Source organism: Tachysurus fulvidraco, chromosome 5 (genome assembly GCF_022655615.1).
Source record: "Tachysurus fulvidraco isolate hzauxx_2018 chromosome 5, HZAU_PFXX_2.0, whole genome shotgun sequence".
Classification (NCBI taxonomy): domain Eukaryota; kingdom Metazoa; phylum Chordata; class Actinopteri; order Siluriformes; family Bagridae; genus Tachysurus; species Tachysurus fulvidraco.
The window spans coordinates 30875567-30892322 of record NC_062522.1 but is presented as its reverse complement, the minus strand read 5'-3'; the positions used below and the strand labels follow the sequence as shown (position 1 = coordinate 30892322).

The window sequence follows — 16756 nt, the reverse complement described above, 5'->3', positions numbered from 1 at the left end:
AATCAGATTAATGAACCTGTTCAGCAGCACTCATCTCATCATGGACAATTACGAGTGATTCATAATAATTTGTCAGATTTTCACCAAAAAAACAAAAACAAACCTAACACAGTTACAATCAAGGTCTTTTTTGAACTAGACTTTCACGTAAATTTATTTTATCAGTGTTACTGTGTGTGTGTTTATTTTATAGGCAGATTCAAGTTGCAGAAGTCCTTTATTTTTCCACAAAGCTTTAAACACGCTGTAAAATGGAAGATAAAATGCTGATGATTAGTTGAATCATATAATACAGTGAATTACTTTAAACCATCATTAAACATCTTAAGACAAAGCAGATTACACAAACACAAGGTCTTAGACCTTTTATAACACGGCATTAGACTGTACAGGACCCATCTGTAGTAGAAAATGTGTGGGGGGAAGGCTTTGTTTATCGAAATCATCACCAGGGTATTAAAATGACGACACATTTTTTGTTGTTTCACAGATGTTGAGGATTTTTTTTTACTGGAGGAACATTAGATCCAGTTGGTAAATGCGTTCAAGAATTTCAAATGAATTTTCATCATTTTCATCTTCCTCACATTCTTATATATTTCACAATATCTGCTAGGAAACCATGCGATTCGACACAATTTTGTATCCTCTGACCAATCTGGAGTTTAAGATCATTTGTGAACAGATCATCTTGCTATCCAGTTAAATAATTCACTAATAATTAATAACTGATTGTTGCCTCGACTCAAATCTAACTTAACAATCAAAATCAAACCTAACTAATCTTTTTACTAACCTATCATCCTGATACTCATCAGAAAAAATGAATATCAAGTTGGTTTTTGTCCAAATCAAGTAACAGCAAGGATGTAAAACTTTATTTTCTGCAAATATTAATAGCATGTTTTTTTAATGATTTTTTTAGACAAAATTAAAATAAATTTTAATTTCAAAATAAATTTTAATTTTAGATAAAATTAATTAAAAAAAAATTGTACTAGATGCAAGAGCTGAAATCTTTTCTATCTATCAACAGCTGGACAATGAAACTAGTCCGAAGAATTGATAATCCTTGTTTAATATCATAGGATGATGTCATGTCACTTGTTTGTAATTCTTCCCTAATGAGCCCTATTTATACCTGACCTTCGGCGTCTGTCTTTGTCGAGTCATTGTTCATTGGCTGCTGTTGCAGTCGGTTTGTTTTGTCACGTTTAATGTATTGTTTCATGTTATATTCTGTTTTTAAACAAAGACATGGTTTCAATCCTGCACATGGTTCTGAGTTGCTGAAACTACTGAACGTTACAACAGCCTGAGCTAGAATGACATCAGCCTGTAAATAACTATTATTATTATTAACGCTTATTGCTTGCTCCAACATGTGCATTTAGACTTCCATTATACTTCACTTTGAAGCAGGATTTATGTTTATTTCTGATTTAGTCTTAGTCTTTCTGACACATTAATCCATGTGGAACTTCTCGTCTGTATGATTCAAACATACACAAAAGATACGCTGAGTAAACATACAGTGGAGTATTACTTTAATACGTTTAAAACCATGTAATATGTGATTAAGGAACAATAGCACCATGTCAGGATATGTTCAGCACAAAAGGAAATAAAAGCTCACTCCTATATGAAAGTGCATAAGTACTAAATTTACGGTAAAGGGTAAATGGTACGACATAAAAATACAACATAAAAACAAATCTATAAACTGTAGAAAATCTGTAAGGAAAGTTTCACACACTTCTGGATCAACAATTCAAAATTCATTAGTACACGGTTTGGAGTTAGCAGCTCTAGCTTTGTATTGTATTTGTACAAAAAGGAACAAATTTGTTAGAAGAGAAAACAAAACAAACACTAAAATTGTACACAAAAGCATATTAGTGAATAGTTTAGTTTTATAGAAAGAGTCCAAAGAGTTCACAGGGATGTACAACAAGGTTGTAAAAAATGTTATAGTCGTCAAAATGAAACGTATAAATGTCTAAACCACGATTCGACGTGTGGGAACTTGAGTTTGTATCGATGAATGTATTCATTACAAAGGTTATAATGGAGAAGAAAAACAAGCAGGAACAGAGTGAGCGGCTTTTCCTTGGTAGTGTAGTGAAGTCATGTCCATATTATCAGTGCTTTAAAAAAGATTTCTCTTGTATTTCTGGGAAAAGGTTTCTGAGGAAAAAAATCTGGAACATTTGAACAGTTGCATAACTTGGTTTTCTGTCAGCTGGGGCGCCCCTCCCTTCTGTGCCCTTGTAAAGTCCCAGCTGACGTGTGCAAAAAAGCTGGATATGAGAAAATAACTAGATTTAAGTGTGCTGTTATCATGCAATGTTTGAATTATGTGGTAGATAGCGAAGTCTTGCCTTCTTATAGGTCATGCGATAATGAGGCCAATCAGCAGATCTCTCGCTCTCACACACACACACACACACACACACACACACACACACACACACACACACACACACACACACACACACACACACACACACACACACACACACACACACACACACACACTTTTAGGTCAGCAAAGCCCTTGCTTTATGACCAGGGACATTAAATAAAAAACTCATTCTAACTTGTACACCTATTTTACTATCCATGTGAGGACCTGCTTTGATATAATTATGAATGGCGCAAATTAATGCTTTCCTACACTTTTAACACTGACCCAAAAAAGATATTAAAGATAAAAGATATAGAAGGATATTCTTATTTTTGGGGGCAACGATGCGTAGCATATTAAAACATGACCCCTACCCCCAACTTCCCAATAAACACACACACACATATGTCTGAAATAAATTAAGCAGCTTCCCAAATTTACTTTACATATCCAGCTCGGAATCAGGACGATCTGTACACAGGGTTATTTCTGATAACAACATGAGATTTTTGTACCGTAACCTTCAGCAACATGCAAACAAACCAAAGCAAAGGGAAAGAGAGGATTTTGAGCCAACCTAAAGAAACACTCCCAACCTGATCTCTGTCTATTACTTCTGTAGTGTATGTGTGATTACTACACGCAATCATACTGAGACGTTTCCCCGAAATGAGAAACAGAAATACAAAGGAAAACAAAACAGAAACAAAGTCTGCGGCAAATGTTGAATTCTGTCAGAAAGTGTTTTTTGCTTTCAGACAGAAATTAAGGAAAGCTGTTTATCTAATTTAATCGAACTACAAAGTAATACGTTAAAATGTAGTTATATTTAACAATATCCTGACAGAATATAATAATTATAATATCGAGAGTGATTGATTAGATCACAATACACTTTTCTACAAAAATCAGACATCGTTCACATAAAATGTTACAAAATTTTCAATTGAATCGTCCAAATGTTAAACATTTCGTTTACAATTATTTCTTCTTATAGATAACTGTAGATACATTATTAATGATAAAAAATTAATAAAATAAAAAATAAAGTAAGTAATTAATTTTTAATGCAAAACCGTTGTTATTATGATTATGTTCGGAACGAACGTAGAAGAAACGTCTTAAAGTTTCGTGAAATAAAACTGAAGAATGCCTTCAAAGACTTTACAAAACTGTCTTTTTCCTCCTTCACAACTACTTTTTAATTGATCCTCAATACAAAGAAGCGTTGAAAAGCTCAAATGCAGTAATCATTAGCATGCTACAGATATACTGAATAATGATTAAACTTTAAATCAACAACAACCAATAAAAAAGGTTGTATTCCTTTAAGAGCTGTTTTTCCCAAATTCAATGTGGTAAACCTCCTGATCTGACTAAGCACTGAGTCAGCAGTGTGTGAAGAGGGAACGAGCTCGAGCTTGCTCACGCGGGACTACAATGACGCTAATATCGTCAGACATGCTCCAACACTTAGCAAGACTTTTCACGTCTTAACCCAGAGGAATTTTTTCCTAACCCAGTATGTTACATAACTACTGAACTATGATTAAAAAAGGGTTTTGTTTGTCATAATGATTAATGCTCTCTTAGGGAAAAGTGCAAAAAAATCACATTCGATGTTCAGGTAAATGTAAAGCACTGAATCTGACAATTATACTAAGCAGGAAGGATATACTGTAGTGTCATTGATACAAAGCACTTACACTTACAGACCGGTAAGCCTGGTGTTTACATTTTAGGTGCTTTACTTCATATGCATAAACGAATGCTGGTGTTAAATCATTCCATTTTTAACCTCCCTTTTAACCCAGGCACATCCATGAGGTACTTTACGTTAAATAAAAATAAAACAACATGGTCACATTTCACCATATTTATGGCAGTACAAAGGTTTGGAGTTAGCAGCTGCCAAAGACTAAGGTACGATATTTAAGGAGAGAACTGATATTAGATCTGGGATTAGGCTCAGTGGAGGGTGAGCTTAGATTTAAGTCTAATAAGTGCTCGAAGTAATAATTTTTACATTACGACAGGGCTAATATTTTGATGTATACCTAAAAGTGTTTAAAAAAGGATTATAGTCAAGAGTATTCAAAATTTGTGCTTTGTTTCAAGCACCATGTGTCATCATCTCCAACCTACTACAACATAATCTTCGTTTTTAATATATTCTATATTCCGGTAGCTGCACGCATCAGATTCAAAACACTGATGCTGGCCTACAAAGCCAAAAATGGACCAGCTCCCTCTTACCTCAAAGCCCTCATCACTCCTCGCACTGCACCACGCACCCTCCGATCTACCAGCACTGCTCGACTGGTTCCACCATCTCTCAGGGTAAGAGGCAAGTATACTACAAGACTCTTCTCTGTTCTGGTACCAAGGTGGTCGATTTAACTTTTTCTAGAGTTCCAGACAGCTGAGTCACTGGCTATTTTCAAGCGGTGGTTGAAGACCTACTTATTCAGGAAACACTTCAACTAGCATTCTTTCCTTATCTTTTGCACAAAAACAAACAAACAAAAAACCACACAACCTTTGACATTTTTTCATTGTAACTTTGAACAAACGTTTTAAACTCATGGTATCTTAAGCATGTAGCCTAGTGAGCCAGTATTAATGTATTCAATGTTAGAGATTTAAGCACTTATGTACGTCGCTCTGGATAAGAACGTCTGCCAAATGCTGTAAATGTAAATGTATATGCGACTGTAAAAATTTGTGTTCCCTCTCTTCTAAATTGATGAATAAATCAGCAAGATTGAAGCAAGTTAGCTTTTTTAAGCTTTTTAGACTAATTTTTACATTGAATTATACTCATTTCCCCCAACACACTACGGTTTTTCACTTATTTGGTGCATTTGGGTTCGAATGATGCCATTTGTAGAGTCGAATATATTTTTAGGAACTTTTCAATCTCTGTAAAAATAAAAATAAAAAGCATTCTTTTAGGTCTTGTAAAACTATTAAAGTGTCTGCTTTCAGCAAACTGTATGAGTTTGAACATTGAACAACTTAAATATTTTGGCACTTGAATTAAGTAAATGAAATAAATAAAAAAGATGATAAGTGCTAAGTGCTGATAAAGACTTAACTGTTATAAAATTTGATTAACACAGCATTAAATTAACAAATGTTACGATTAATAAAAACCTAAGGAGATGCAAACTTTTGCACTCATCTGGATCTCAGATTCTGGTGGTAGAGACACTGGTGTTTTATGTGTACTTGGAATGTTCAGCTTGTAGGAGGTAAGTAATGAGGAATATTTGGCCCCCTGACAGGTTAATGTACTGGACCCCTTGTGTCTGTCATGACTCCTGGTAATCCATACCCGACTTTTAGTGTGTGTGTGTGTGTGTGTGTGTGTGTGTGTGTGTGTGTGTGTGTGTGTGTGAGAGAGAGAGAGAGAGAGTGTAAGCAGTCTGTAAGTCTGAGAGGTCTAACATCCACCGAACCCACACTTGCAGAATCACCCAAATAGGTTTGATTTTGGTCTGGATCTAAACGAGCCGGACGCTTGACCCGTGGCTCCCTCGAGACGCTCAAAGTGAGAAGTGCTGTGAACGATCGGCGTGATCCCCGCGCGCATTTTGCTCAGTCTGGGCTTCAGTTTGTTAAACGACGATTTCCGACGAAGTGGCCTGTCTCTCGTGAGCCCCCCGACACAGTCGTCGTCTTCGCTCGCGCTGCGGTTCAGCAGCCTGAGGTTGGCTTGGAGAACTCGGGGCAGTTTCCACCGAGCAGCGTCGTCCCCAAGCGCGACCTCCTCGCAGGTAGCGTCGGCTCCAGCTATGTCGAGGACGTCTCTCGCGACGTCGCTGCGCAAATACTGGCTCGCCTTCTTGCCGCTGTAATCGCGCGTCTCTACATCGGCGTCACACGCGCCCACCAGGAGTTTGATCACCTCGGTGTGGTTGTGCATGGCTGCCAGGTGGAGAGGTGTGTAGCCGGCGCTCGAGCGCGTGTTTATATCCAGCGCCACGTTGCGTTGCCGTGCGAAGTTCACAATCTCTGCGAGCAGCTCGTGCTTGCCCAGCTTGGCGGCCCAGTGTATGCACGTGAAACCGGTCACGAAGTCTTTTCTGGAAACGAGGCTTGGCTCGCTGTTGAGCAGCCGACGCAGGCTCTCCCATTCGCCGTCACAGGCGCACATCATCCACTCGTGCTCCACGGGGTCCAGCGTCACGGCGGCGCTCTCTTCCTCAATGTGCGCGGAGTTTACACACAAGTCGCCGTCGTTCTTAGCTGCGTGTCGGCTCTGCCTCAGCACCAGGCTGCGTCGTATCTGCGGCGAGCTGTTCATCAGGTGCGAAGTAAAACTCTTCCGACTCCCTTTGGGTGTGTTGCGTCCCTCATCCGCGCTGCCCAGACCGACACGTGTTGATCCACTCCCTGCTCTTTCCGTCACTTCCTCACGTGCTGTAGGAGCGGACTCGCTCTCTGATATATCTGAGTGACTCTGATCAACTCTGCCTTCGCTCCGGCCTTCAGTACGCGTCGGTAAACATGGAGGATGGATGAACTTACTTCCGTCAGTCGCCGGTAGGTGAGACGGCTCAGTTTCAGAGATCTCTGGAATACATTCTCCTGTAGTTTGTTCACCATGCAGAGTTGTATCTGATATCCCAACAGACCCGTTGTGGTTCCCAGCGCCAGTATTCCCAGCATGCTGATTCCCCATTTCCGTTTTATCCCCAGTTGTGTTCACGGCTGTAGTGAATGCGCGTAAAGCTGATCCATCCAGACTGGTTTTCGGAGGTGTGCGCGCACCAGCGCCGGCGCAAACCGATGCAGGCGGTATTTCTTGTTCTGCGTCTTTGTTCTGTGACGGGACGGTGCTGCTGAGCGCATGGCTCTCACACACGCCCGGTTTGACAGCGATGCAGTCGTCATGGCGGTTGTCATGGGGATCAGCAGCGCTGAGTCTGGAGGCGCTCTCCGGTCCATCACGGCCATCCTGCCGTCTCACAGACCCTCTGAACCTTTTTCTCAGACACACGTATTTCTCTCGGTTTTCCACTTGCACCACCGCCACGCTGTCGACGAAGCTCTTAAACGTCCCTTTAACCGCAGCTTTCCTCTCGGGGTCAGTGGAAAGGAAAGATCCGAAGTGCTTTATTAAATCCGTGTTCTTCACTCTCCCTCCTCTCTCTGTTAGAAAACATAAAACCGCTTCTTGTGTGCATTCGGCCGCCATCACATCAAACTAAACAACACATCATCGACCAGAATCTGTTATTCCTGGCAAAGAAAAATCGCCTCTTTTTTACAGATTTAAATAAACAAATCGATTCTCCACCCATTTCTGGATCCCTCATTATTTTGGCTCTTTATCCCGCTGCTAATCCCAGGTATTGCCAGTAAGTGGAGCAACCACGTCTCCATTCATTACTCGTAGCCAAACAAGCACACGTCCCGCCCTTTAATCCCTCCTTACTGAAACTGTGACCTTTCAGACACCATCTTGGCTCTCGATATCACGCGCCACATAAGCGCAGTCCACCCTTAAAGAGCCGAAATGGGTGCCAGTTTCTCATTTCCAGTACGGTTATATTTTCCTAGACCGAACCATTGTAGACGTTCGAGGAGGTGTAGTGAAAGCTAACCGATGATATGTTTGCAACGTTTCTTTTAAAAACGAAATACTAGATACACAATAGTTCACAAATAAATTACGAATTAATTATGATTTTGTTTCAAGGACAGGATCTTCTTTGGTAGGACATTTTTATACCGCCCAGATAGAGTTTCACCCTCATGGACGGGGTGGTACGTTCCTGTTACATTCCAAACGTTTCTCCTACAAACTTTTCCAATTGGCTTCACCCGCCTCTTTCATGTCGGTACTTTTTCCAACGTAAATTATATTATATTTAAAATAAAATAACTTATAAGTGTTCGTTCAACACACAACATGGCTTCGTCTGATGTTGCTCGACAGGGGGTAAGTTTATTATACACTTTCTTTAGTAGTGTAATCTAGGTGTGTAGAGCGTTAGCATGTTAGCATGTTTAACTAGCACTGGGTTAAATCTCAATATGTTCCCTTATAATAGAAGTGCACTAGATTACAGTGAACGGTTTCTATGCCTTATATAGTATAATACGTGTAAAACAGGGGGGAAAACATAACTAAATACACATTTTACCCAATCAGCACTATTCGTGTTAAAAGTCCAATTTAAAGTTATGATCCTGGGGCTTAGAATTCAGAATCAGAAGCTTTATTGCCAGGCATGTTTTCAAATGCGAGGAATTTGTTTTAGTGACATAATCATGCTTTTCCTTTATTGACATTGTTTATTTGAATGCATACTAAAAATTTTTTTTCTCCAAAACTTTCTGAAACATGATTTCTATGATCGACAAGATCTTCGCTTGTAATTTCACAAGAAACTATTACGCTTTTTTGATTTTTGATGACTCAACCTGTACTAGTCTTATGTTCATCCAATTAACCGCTTCCTTTAACAAACATGTCCCGCCCCTGAGGGTTTGCGACTTGCTCTACAGTAGCAGCTCATCACTGCATGCGATTGCCTTTTAGAACGGGAATAGAACGGACCTTTATTATCGCCACATATACATTACAGCACAGTGAAATTCTTTTCTTCACATACCCCAAATGAGGAGGTTGGGGTCAGAGTGCAGGGGCAGCTATGATACAGCACCCCTGGAGCATGGCGGGTTGAGGGCCTTGCTGAAGGGCCCAGCAGTGGCAGCTTGGCTGTGCTGGGCCTTGAACCCCGAGCAACAACCCAGAGCCTTAAGAAGTTGAGCCACCGCTGCCCCAGAACAATTGCTTGCTGGAGAATTAATATATCATTCAAAAATGATTGGAAGTTTATTCATTTTGAAGAGTGCAGAGTTTATAATATAAATATAATAATGGTCGTAATGGTAATATTTTATGTTAGCTCTATGCCTAATGCACATACACACCTGATGCGTAAGATGGTAAGAAATCATCCACAGCCAAAGAAAGAAAAAACGACTCATTAACCTCTTTACTGTTTTCCATATTTCACAACTTTATTAAGAGAATCAGATTTGTTTAGATTATTTTTCATGGATGGATGGAATGTAAATGTATTGTCAGTTGTGTGAATTAGTCACGCACTTCAACACGTCATCAGACTGAATTCCTGTTTCAAACCATGTTGCTTAACTTTCTCACATTCCTTAACACCCCCCCCCCCCCCCCGCCAAAAAAAAGTGTCACCCCATCTCTGGAATGCAGAGATAAACATGTCGTTCTCCCAAATGTTGACAAACCACAGAGGGCTGTTGCATTCATAATGGCATGCTTATCTAAACACAAGAAAATAGAAACAAATTTTAAATCTCGGCTATGACCGAAGATCTTTCCTCCCTCTGAGAATTAAAATACCCCCCCCCCTTTGTTCCCACGTACGCAGACGCTGCAAATGTTTACATACCCTTGTGTCTAGGTTTCAGAGATGTTTCTAAGAATGTCCTGATGCAGTTCAGACTAAAGAGCAACAGACCAGCCACGATTTCTATCAACAAGTGACATTTTAATTTAGATTTTATCAATTCTACGATGCAGATACATCATCAGTAAACACACCATGTTGTCTCATATAAAAGTAAAAAAAAAAACCCCTTCGGTCAGTGATCAATCATTGTTAAAGCTGTTGCCCAAACAAGAGAGGTGAACAACTTGTCGCTTACTGCTGTAAATGTAGAAGACAGAAGGCTTTATGGCAAAAATATTTTTATTGCATCTTCCAGGATAAACAGACATTTTTGGAGAAGATATATTAATTTCTGTCTTCTTTCCCATACAATCCATTATATGCATAGAGTGGAAACCAGTTTTTGTTCTCGTCTCTGTTTATGTTTACTAGAAGATACATGTTAGAACTGTGGGACTCTTTATTTCAGGGTGTTGTCTTTATGAACACTATACAAAAAAAAAAAAACACTGTGGCTAAGCATTCCAGATTGTGTTTATTTTTAGCTGTAATTTTGCCTACACAGCTGTCGGTTTATGATTTCCTCTGTTCTTTTTGCATCTATTAACCAAGAATAAGGCAAGAAAGACCCACCGTGATACAAGTCCTGACAGTGCAGTGGCAGTTCAAGTATTTCGGTATTTCTATGCATGTTTTAATTTGCTTACTTTTGCTTTTTTTTTTCTTAATAGGAAAGAAATGCTCGTCCTTTATCTCTGTCTGGTCATGTTGGATTTGACAGCTTACCAGATCAGCTGGTCAATAAATCCACCAGTCAGGGCTTCTGCTTCAACATCCTCTGCATAGGTGACTCTCTAACACAATAATTTTATTGTTCTATTTGCACTTCTTTAAAGGGAACTGGATAATAAAATGTCTCTGTGCTTTGCACTTCAGTTATAATCATCCAGCACTAATAAACTCCCCTCGTAAGCATTATTCATACACCTCATAGCTTACACAGACAAATTCTTTTTCCACAGGTGAGACAGGTATTGGGAAGTCCACTTTGATGGACACGCTGTTCAACACCAACTTCGAGAACTTCGAGTCGTCTCACTTTGAGCCACGCGTCAAGCTCCGTGCCCAGACGTATGACCTTCAGGAGAGCAACGTGCGTCTCAAGCTCACCATCGTCAACACGGTGGGGTTTGGAGACCAGATGAACAAACAAGATAGGTGAGTAGGCAAAAGAAGGACGGGGGCAGTTGGTGAGATGTTTATACAGACAGGAAGATGGGCAGATGTTTGGTTAGATATTTAGTCTATTGGTCAAACAAAAATACCCTGTAGAATGCGAACACATGAACACCACAATTCGGATTTATTCCCCAGCTTGCTGATATTATAAGCTCCACTCTTCCAGGAAGGTTTTTACTGTATGTTGGAGCGTGGTTGTGTGGATTTGTGTTCATTCAGCCATAAGAACATTAGTGAGATCAGACACCGAGGTTGGGATGTTGAGGAGACTCTGGTTCCAGTTCATCCCAAAGGTGTTCAGTGGGGTAGAGTCAGAGTCAGGGCTCCGTGCAGGACACTCAAGTTCTTCCACTTCAAACTGAACCTCCACTCCGTATCTTCAAGGGAAGAACCATATATGGGTGTAAAGGACATACTTTTGGCCATCGAGCATAGATAATAGTAGTTTTTCACAGATTTCTTCCAACACAAGCTCAGTCTGAGATTTAACAGAAAAATTGATTCCCCAGCTACCAGCATGTGGTGGATTACATCGACACACAGTTCGAGTCCTACCTGCAAGAAGAGCTGAAGATCAAGCGCTCACTGCATAACTACCACGACTCACGCATCCACGCCTGTCTGTACTTCATCGCACCGTCCGGACACTCGCTGAAATCCCTCGACCTTGTCACCATGAAAAAACTGGACAGCAAGGTTGGTACCAAAACCTTTCTTTCTGTAATTGTGTTAATGTTGCTAACACGGAAGCGTAAGGGAGGCTATCTCACTGCCAAATCATTCTCTCGTCTAAATACACACACACACACACACACACAATAAATATGCCTCAAATGACATCCGGTCCTTCAGTACTGTCTCACACACTTGCCTGTGTGGTTCAGGACACAATGTGTATAAATATCAACGCTGGAACGTTATCAGGGCGGCCATCTTGGCTGTCAGAATCACTGTTTATCCAAGCGCCATTTGGTACCGTTCCACACGATATTAAGTAGTGCGATTCCCAACCTCTTAACAGGTCCACTGACATTGTTCCACTATGAAATTCTGTTCTTGCGAATGGTTTCGAATGGACACTCCAAAGATGTGGACTTCCTAAATACTCTATTGATTTGTACTCACACACTCCAGCGTCACCCAGAACAACCATCAGGTTCCTTTTCGAAGGTTTTTTTTCCTCCTCAGAGTTTTTCTTCACCACATGTCCTCCGGCTTGCTTAATTAGGGATCGAAATCCCCACCCAGATCTAAATTCAGACTCTTTGTTATTCTAGACTTTATTTCAGAAGACATCGCTATTTTGTTAGATTTTTATACATATAAAACCGTCCCTCGAATTCTCCACATAGTGTTCTTCAAACTCTAAGAAGCGCTTAGAAGGTGGGAAAACGTTGAGGATTTTTTCGTAAGTGTCGGAGAGTAAAAATAGGTTGTGAGAAATGTTGCTGTGTAAGTTAGTTTCTGCCACTCTGGGAAGTGCCTGTGGCTACGTTTGAAGAGAAAAGAACGAGGGAGGACTTCACATTTCTGACATTTTCCCCATCTGTAGGATTTATACTTCAGCTGTTCTGTATACAGTCTTGTATGAGGCTATTGTGTGTGTGTGTGTGTGTGTGAGAGAGAGATTTTAGGACCTCTGGTATATTCTGGGCGTGTGTGTGTCTAGTTTCAAGGCTGGCACTCAGTGGGTGATTCCTCCTCAAAAATGCTGGCAGAAATACCGAAATAGTGTTTGTCTCATGCTCCACGACTCTCTGAGCCATTCGAGGGTTTCTTTCCTCTTTTTCCTTTTTGTGGTGGGTGACGTAGAACCTGTGGCTACATTCACAGATGAGAAACGATCATGTTTTATACAAATCAGTATTTTTTAATTTTACTAGTTTGTGCATTTGGATGAATGTGATTTAGCATAAGATCGGTTGGCGTGTTGTTGGTTAGTCACCGACGATACCTTTTGTGCTTCATCTACACGTACAGAAACACTGAGTGCCTGCAAAATCACTCAACATTACATCTTTATAAAAAAAACTTTATAAAAAACTTAAAACCTTCTAAGGAATTACTAAAAGCAGGTCAGCCATGAAAATGAGTTAAATGTGTCAGTCCAATACATGGCTCAACTTTCCCTTTACTTTATTAACAATGCTTCTGATATTAGATAAGTTTTCTCATTGGATTTATTACAGTACATAGTGGATTATATCTTCCACCGACTGGCTCGTAGTTTAGCTAGACTTTGTACGGCCTGTTTAGATTTTGTCTGGAATTGAGCTTCGGTTTTAGATGGAAGTACATGCTTGTTTTAGTAACCTGCAATTTACCAGCAGCAATTTTTCAGCTTCCTAAATTTCTGTTACTTGTTTGAGCTCGATTTCATCACAGTGTGTCTACGTTGTTATTTTTAGACAGCCGTGACTTTACACCTGACGTCGTGCACGCTCCTTGTTTTTTTTAAAGGTGAACATAATCCCCGTCATCGCGAAGGCCGACACCATCTCTAAGAGCGAGCTGCACAAGTTTAAGATTAAGATCATGAGCGAGCTGGTGAGCAATGGCGTGCAGATCTATCAGTTCCCCACTGACGACGAGACTGTCTCCAAGATCAACAGCGCCATGAACGTGAGTACAATGTTTATTAGAGCTAGAATAAAATGTGACCTTTTAATAAAGTCTGTTGTGACATTATAACAACGGCAGTCAGAAGCTTGAGCACCATCAACGACGCAAGGGTTCTAATGAAGGATTTAAATCGGGGGAGCGTATATGCAATACTAACGCAGTACGCTGGCATTTTGCTGCCATTTTTGTTTCGTGTACGATGCCGTGTGTTTGTCCCAGTGTTTCCCGAAAGCAAAAACATCAGGAATCGTGTGAGGAAATATTTTTTTTATAATAACAACAGCTTACTAATGTATCATTGGTAGATGTACGACTCCTCAAATGATGACAATTTCTGTGTGTTGTTTCCAGGGTCACCTGCCGTTTGCAGTGGTGGGAAGCACAGAGGAAGTGAAGATTGGGAATAAGATGGTGAAAGCACGACAGTATCCCTGGGGTGTGGTACAAGGTATGTTGTGTGTGTGTGTGTTTTCATGCTGTTTGTGTGTTCAGCATAGATTTTCTGAAGCACAGTTGTCATGTTTCAGTGGAGAACGAGAACCATTGTGATTTTGTGAAGCTGCGGGAGATGCTGATCTGTGTGAACATGGAGGACCTGCGGGAGCAGACGCACACGCGCCACTACGAGCTCTATAGACGCTGCAAACTGGAGGAGATGGGCTTTAAGGACACGGACGCTGACAGCAAACCAGTCAGGTAGAAACGATGGCCTTAATGGGCATGGATCATCTGTTTGTGTGTGTGTGTGTCTGATCATTAGCAATATTTGGATGGACATTTTTTTATTTTTTTGAAATATGATCGAACATGTTATTTATCAAGGCTGTGCCAGGTCGCATTTGCTAGACAGATCCGATGATGCACAGTAATCTGTGTCTTCTCAGCCTGCAGGAGACGTACGAGGCAAAGCGTCAGGAGTTTCTGCTGGAGCTGCAGAGGAGGGAGGAGGAAATGAGGCAGATGTTTGTCCTGCGCGTTAAAGAGAAAGAAACGGAACTGAAGGAGGCCGAGAGAGAGGTATCCATCCTCACAGTCTGACACAGATTAAACACACACTGAAAAGGAGGGAATGAGAGGAATATACTACACACACACACACACCCACAGATAGAGCAGATTAAAGGAGAGATGTAGGGGATTAAGCAGAGAGCTCTCAATCCATTTTCTCACTGATGGAGTAATAAATCAAGCTCTTCTGTTTCCTTATGCATTTCCACACTAATACAGTCTTGTAAGGGCTTTTAAGATCATTTTGTTCAGTTTGGCGTGATCCTCTATAATCCTCTATAATATTCAAAGCTTTTGTTTTGTTTTTCCTCTAAAATGTTGACTTAGCATTCCAGACATGCCATAAAGAAGGAGATCATGACAACACCATTTTGTGTGTGTGTGTGTAGCTCCAGGGCAAGTTTGAGCAGCTGAAGCGTTCGCATGCTGATGATAAGAGCAAGCTGGACGAGAAGAGGAAGACTCTAGAGGACGAGATGAACTCCTTCAGTAAGAAGAAAGCCGCAGCCGAGCTCCTGCAGGGTCAGTCGTTCAACTCCAACTCTAACCTGAAGAAGGACAAAGACCGCAAGAAGTAAGGAACACACTCACCTAACCATAACCCGTAACTCACCTTCTGTTAGCTGTTCAGTTTTTTTTTCAGCTAGCAATGTACGGAATGATGGGAAATAAACATTTAGACAGTTAGACAGTTTTAGCAGTGTGTTTACATAGAGCTTGGCAAAAGGTGTGGCGTGGATCATAAACACAAATTTTATACGACCTGTATTGAAGTCCTCTAATTCTAGTTTGCATAATCATATAATTAGGAGGTATTGTGTAGTCGCTTTAAAACAACTCCTGGATCTCTGTAACAATGAGCCTTGTTCATCAGTTCGAGTTGTATTTATTTATTTTTTTTTTCTTCACCCTCTTCGATAAAACAAAGCCTTTATAGAAATGTAGTGGCAAATCAAGGGCTGCAGTGTAAACAGCACACTCACTAACCCTTAGTATGGAACGAGCAAGAATCTATGGATGGAAAATGATAGAGCAACATTTACTGTTATTCTGTTACTGTTAAATCTGCACTGCGAGACGAAGCTCGTATTGTTTTGACTTGTCGCTTTTTCTCTTTCCAGCTCTGGATTCATGTAATGAAGCTGCATTTGAAGACGTTTCCACCCATCCTGAAAAAAAATTGACTATTATCCAGTTAGTGTGTATCTCTTTCTTTCATGTTTTTTTATTATACGAGTATATCAGCAGGACTGCTGCGTGTATCATTTATATAACAGTCTCTCTTTGTTTCCTTCACTGGGGTTTTTTTTTTTTTTTTTTTTTGTTAATGTAGGAATTAAGGATGGCCACTAGGGGGCGTCGAGACTAAGTTTTGTATGTGGGGATCAAAGTGCCTTTAGAAATTTGCCTTAGTCCAGGATCTAAAACAAAGGTTTGACAAATTCAGAACCAGTGAACAAAACAAGGCGCTTTGGAAATTAACCAGAGAAAGGTTTAAGAATGTGGACTTGACTCAGTCTGGAACTAGAAATACCCAAAAAAATATATTCTATATATATTTTTCTAAATATTTTTGTGACCAAAAGATCACAATAAACAACTTCCACTGTTTTCTTTAACACTAAGAACATTTTTTTAAAAAGTATATTTATCTAAGCTTTGTATGGGATAAAAAATAAATAAAGCATGAATAAAATTTGAATCGAAATATTTCTCTGATATTTTGTTCTGCCTGAATGTCCTGATTACGGTTAATGCTTATTATAGGGTGCTGACGTTGTCTTTAACGTACGATGGGAGAAAACTGAGTGCACCGAAGTGTTAGTCTTCACCTCCCTGACACACTTTTGTGAGTTTGGTGAAAAATCACAGGACACTGAATTTTTCACACACACAAAAAGATTGGGAGATTCTACATAGCAGCACACTTTACTCGATCACTCGCTAGAGCTTTTTTGTTTATGTGCTCCAGAACTATGCTATAGTATAGTGTAATATTATAGAATACAGCATTGCATATCCTAGTATAACAAAG

At 40.1% G+C, this 16756-nt stretch overlaps 3 protein-coding genes across 3 annotated transcripts in view; 1 reads left to right on the top strand and 2 right to left on the bottom strand.

Moving 5' to 3' along the window:
* Positions 1-1530: 1530 nt before the first annotated feature.
* Positions 1531-16756, bottom strand: part of LOC113651023 (kinesin heavy chain) — a 32052-nt gene continuing 16826 nt past the window's right edge. The window contains exon 26 of the mRNA XM_047813498.1: positions 1531-2537. The gene's annotated coding sequence lies outside the window, so the exon portion shown is untranslated. The remainder of the gene's footprint in view (positions 2538-16756) is intronic.
* On the bottom strand, positions 2816-7917 carry LOC113651135 (ankyrin repeat domain-containing protein SOWAHC-like). Its single transcript, XM_027159821.2, has one exon. The coding sequence runs from the start codon at positions 7608-7610 to the stop codon at positions 5883-5885; it is 1728 nt and encodes a 575-aa protein (XP_027015622.2). The 5' UTR covers positions 7611-7917; the 3' UTR covers positions 2816-5882.
* On the top strand, positions 8008-16429 carry septin10 (septin 10). The gene is made up of 10 exons (XM_027159822.2): positions 8008-8357; positions 10584-10698; positions 10875-11070; positions 11601-11787; positions 13552-13713; positions 14065-14161; positions 14241-14409; positions 14598-14730; positions 15111-15295; positions 15843-16429. Exons 1-10 carry the CDS (start codon positions 8328-8330, stop codon positions 15856-15858), a joined length of 1290 nt encoding a protein of 429 aa, XP_027015623.1. The 5' UTR covers positions 8008-8327; the 3' UTR covers positions 15859-16429.

Coding starts and splice junctions, on each gene's coding strand:
- septin10 (XM_027159822.2), top strand. CDS start 8,328: ATGGCTTCGTCTGATGTTGCTCGACAGGGG. Junction 8,358..10,583: donor CTGATGTTGCTCGACAGGGG/GTAAGTTTATTA, acceptor TTTTCTTAATAG/GAAAGAAATGCTCGTCCTTT. Junction 14,162..14,240: donor TCCCTGGGGTGTGGTACAAG/GTATGTTGTGTG, acceptor GTCATGTTTCAG/TGGAGAACGAGAACCATTGT.
- LOC113651135 (XM_027159821.2), bottom strand. CDS start 7,610: ATGGCGGCCGAATGCACACAAGAAGCGGTTTTATGTTTTCTAACAGAG.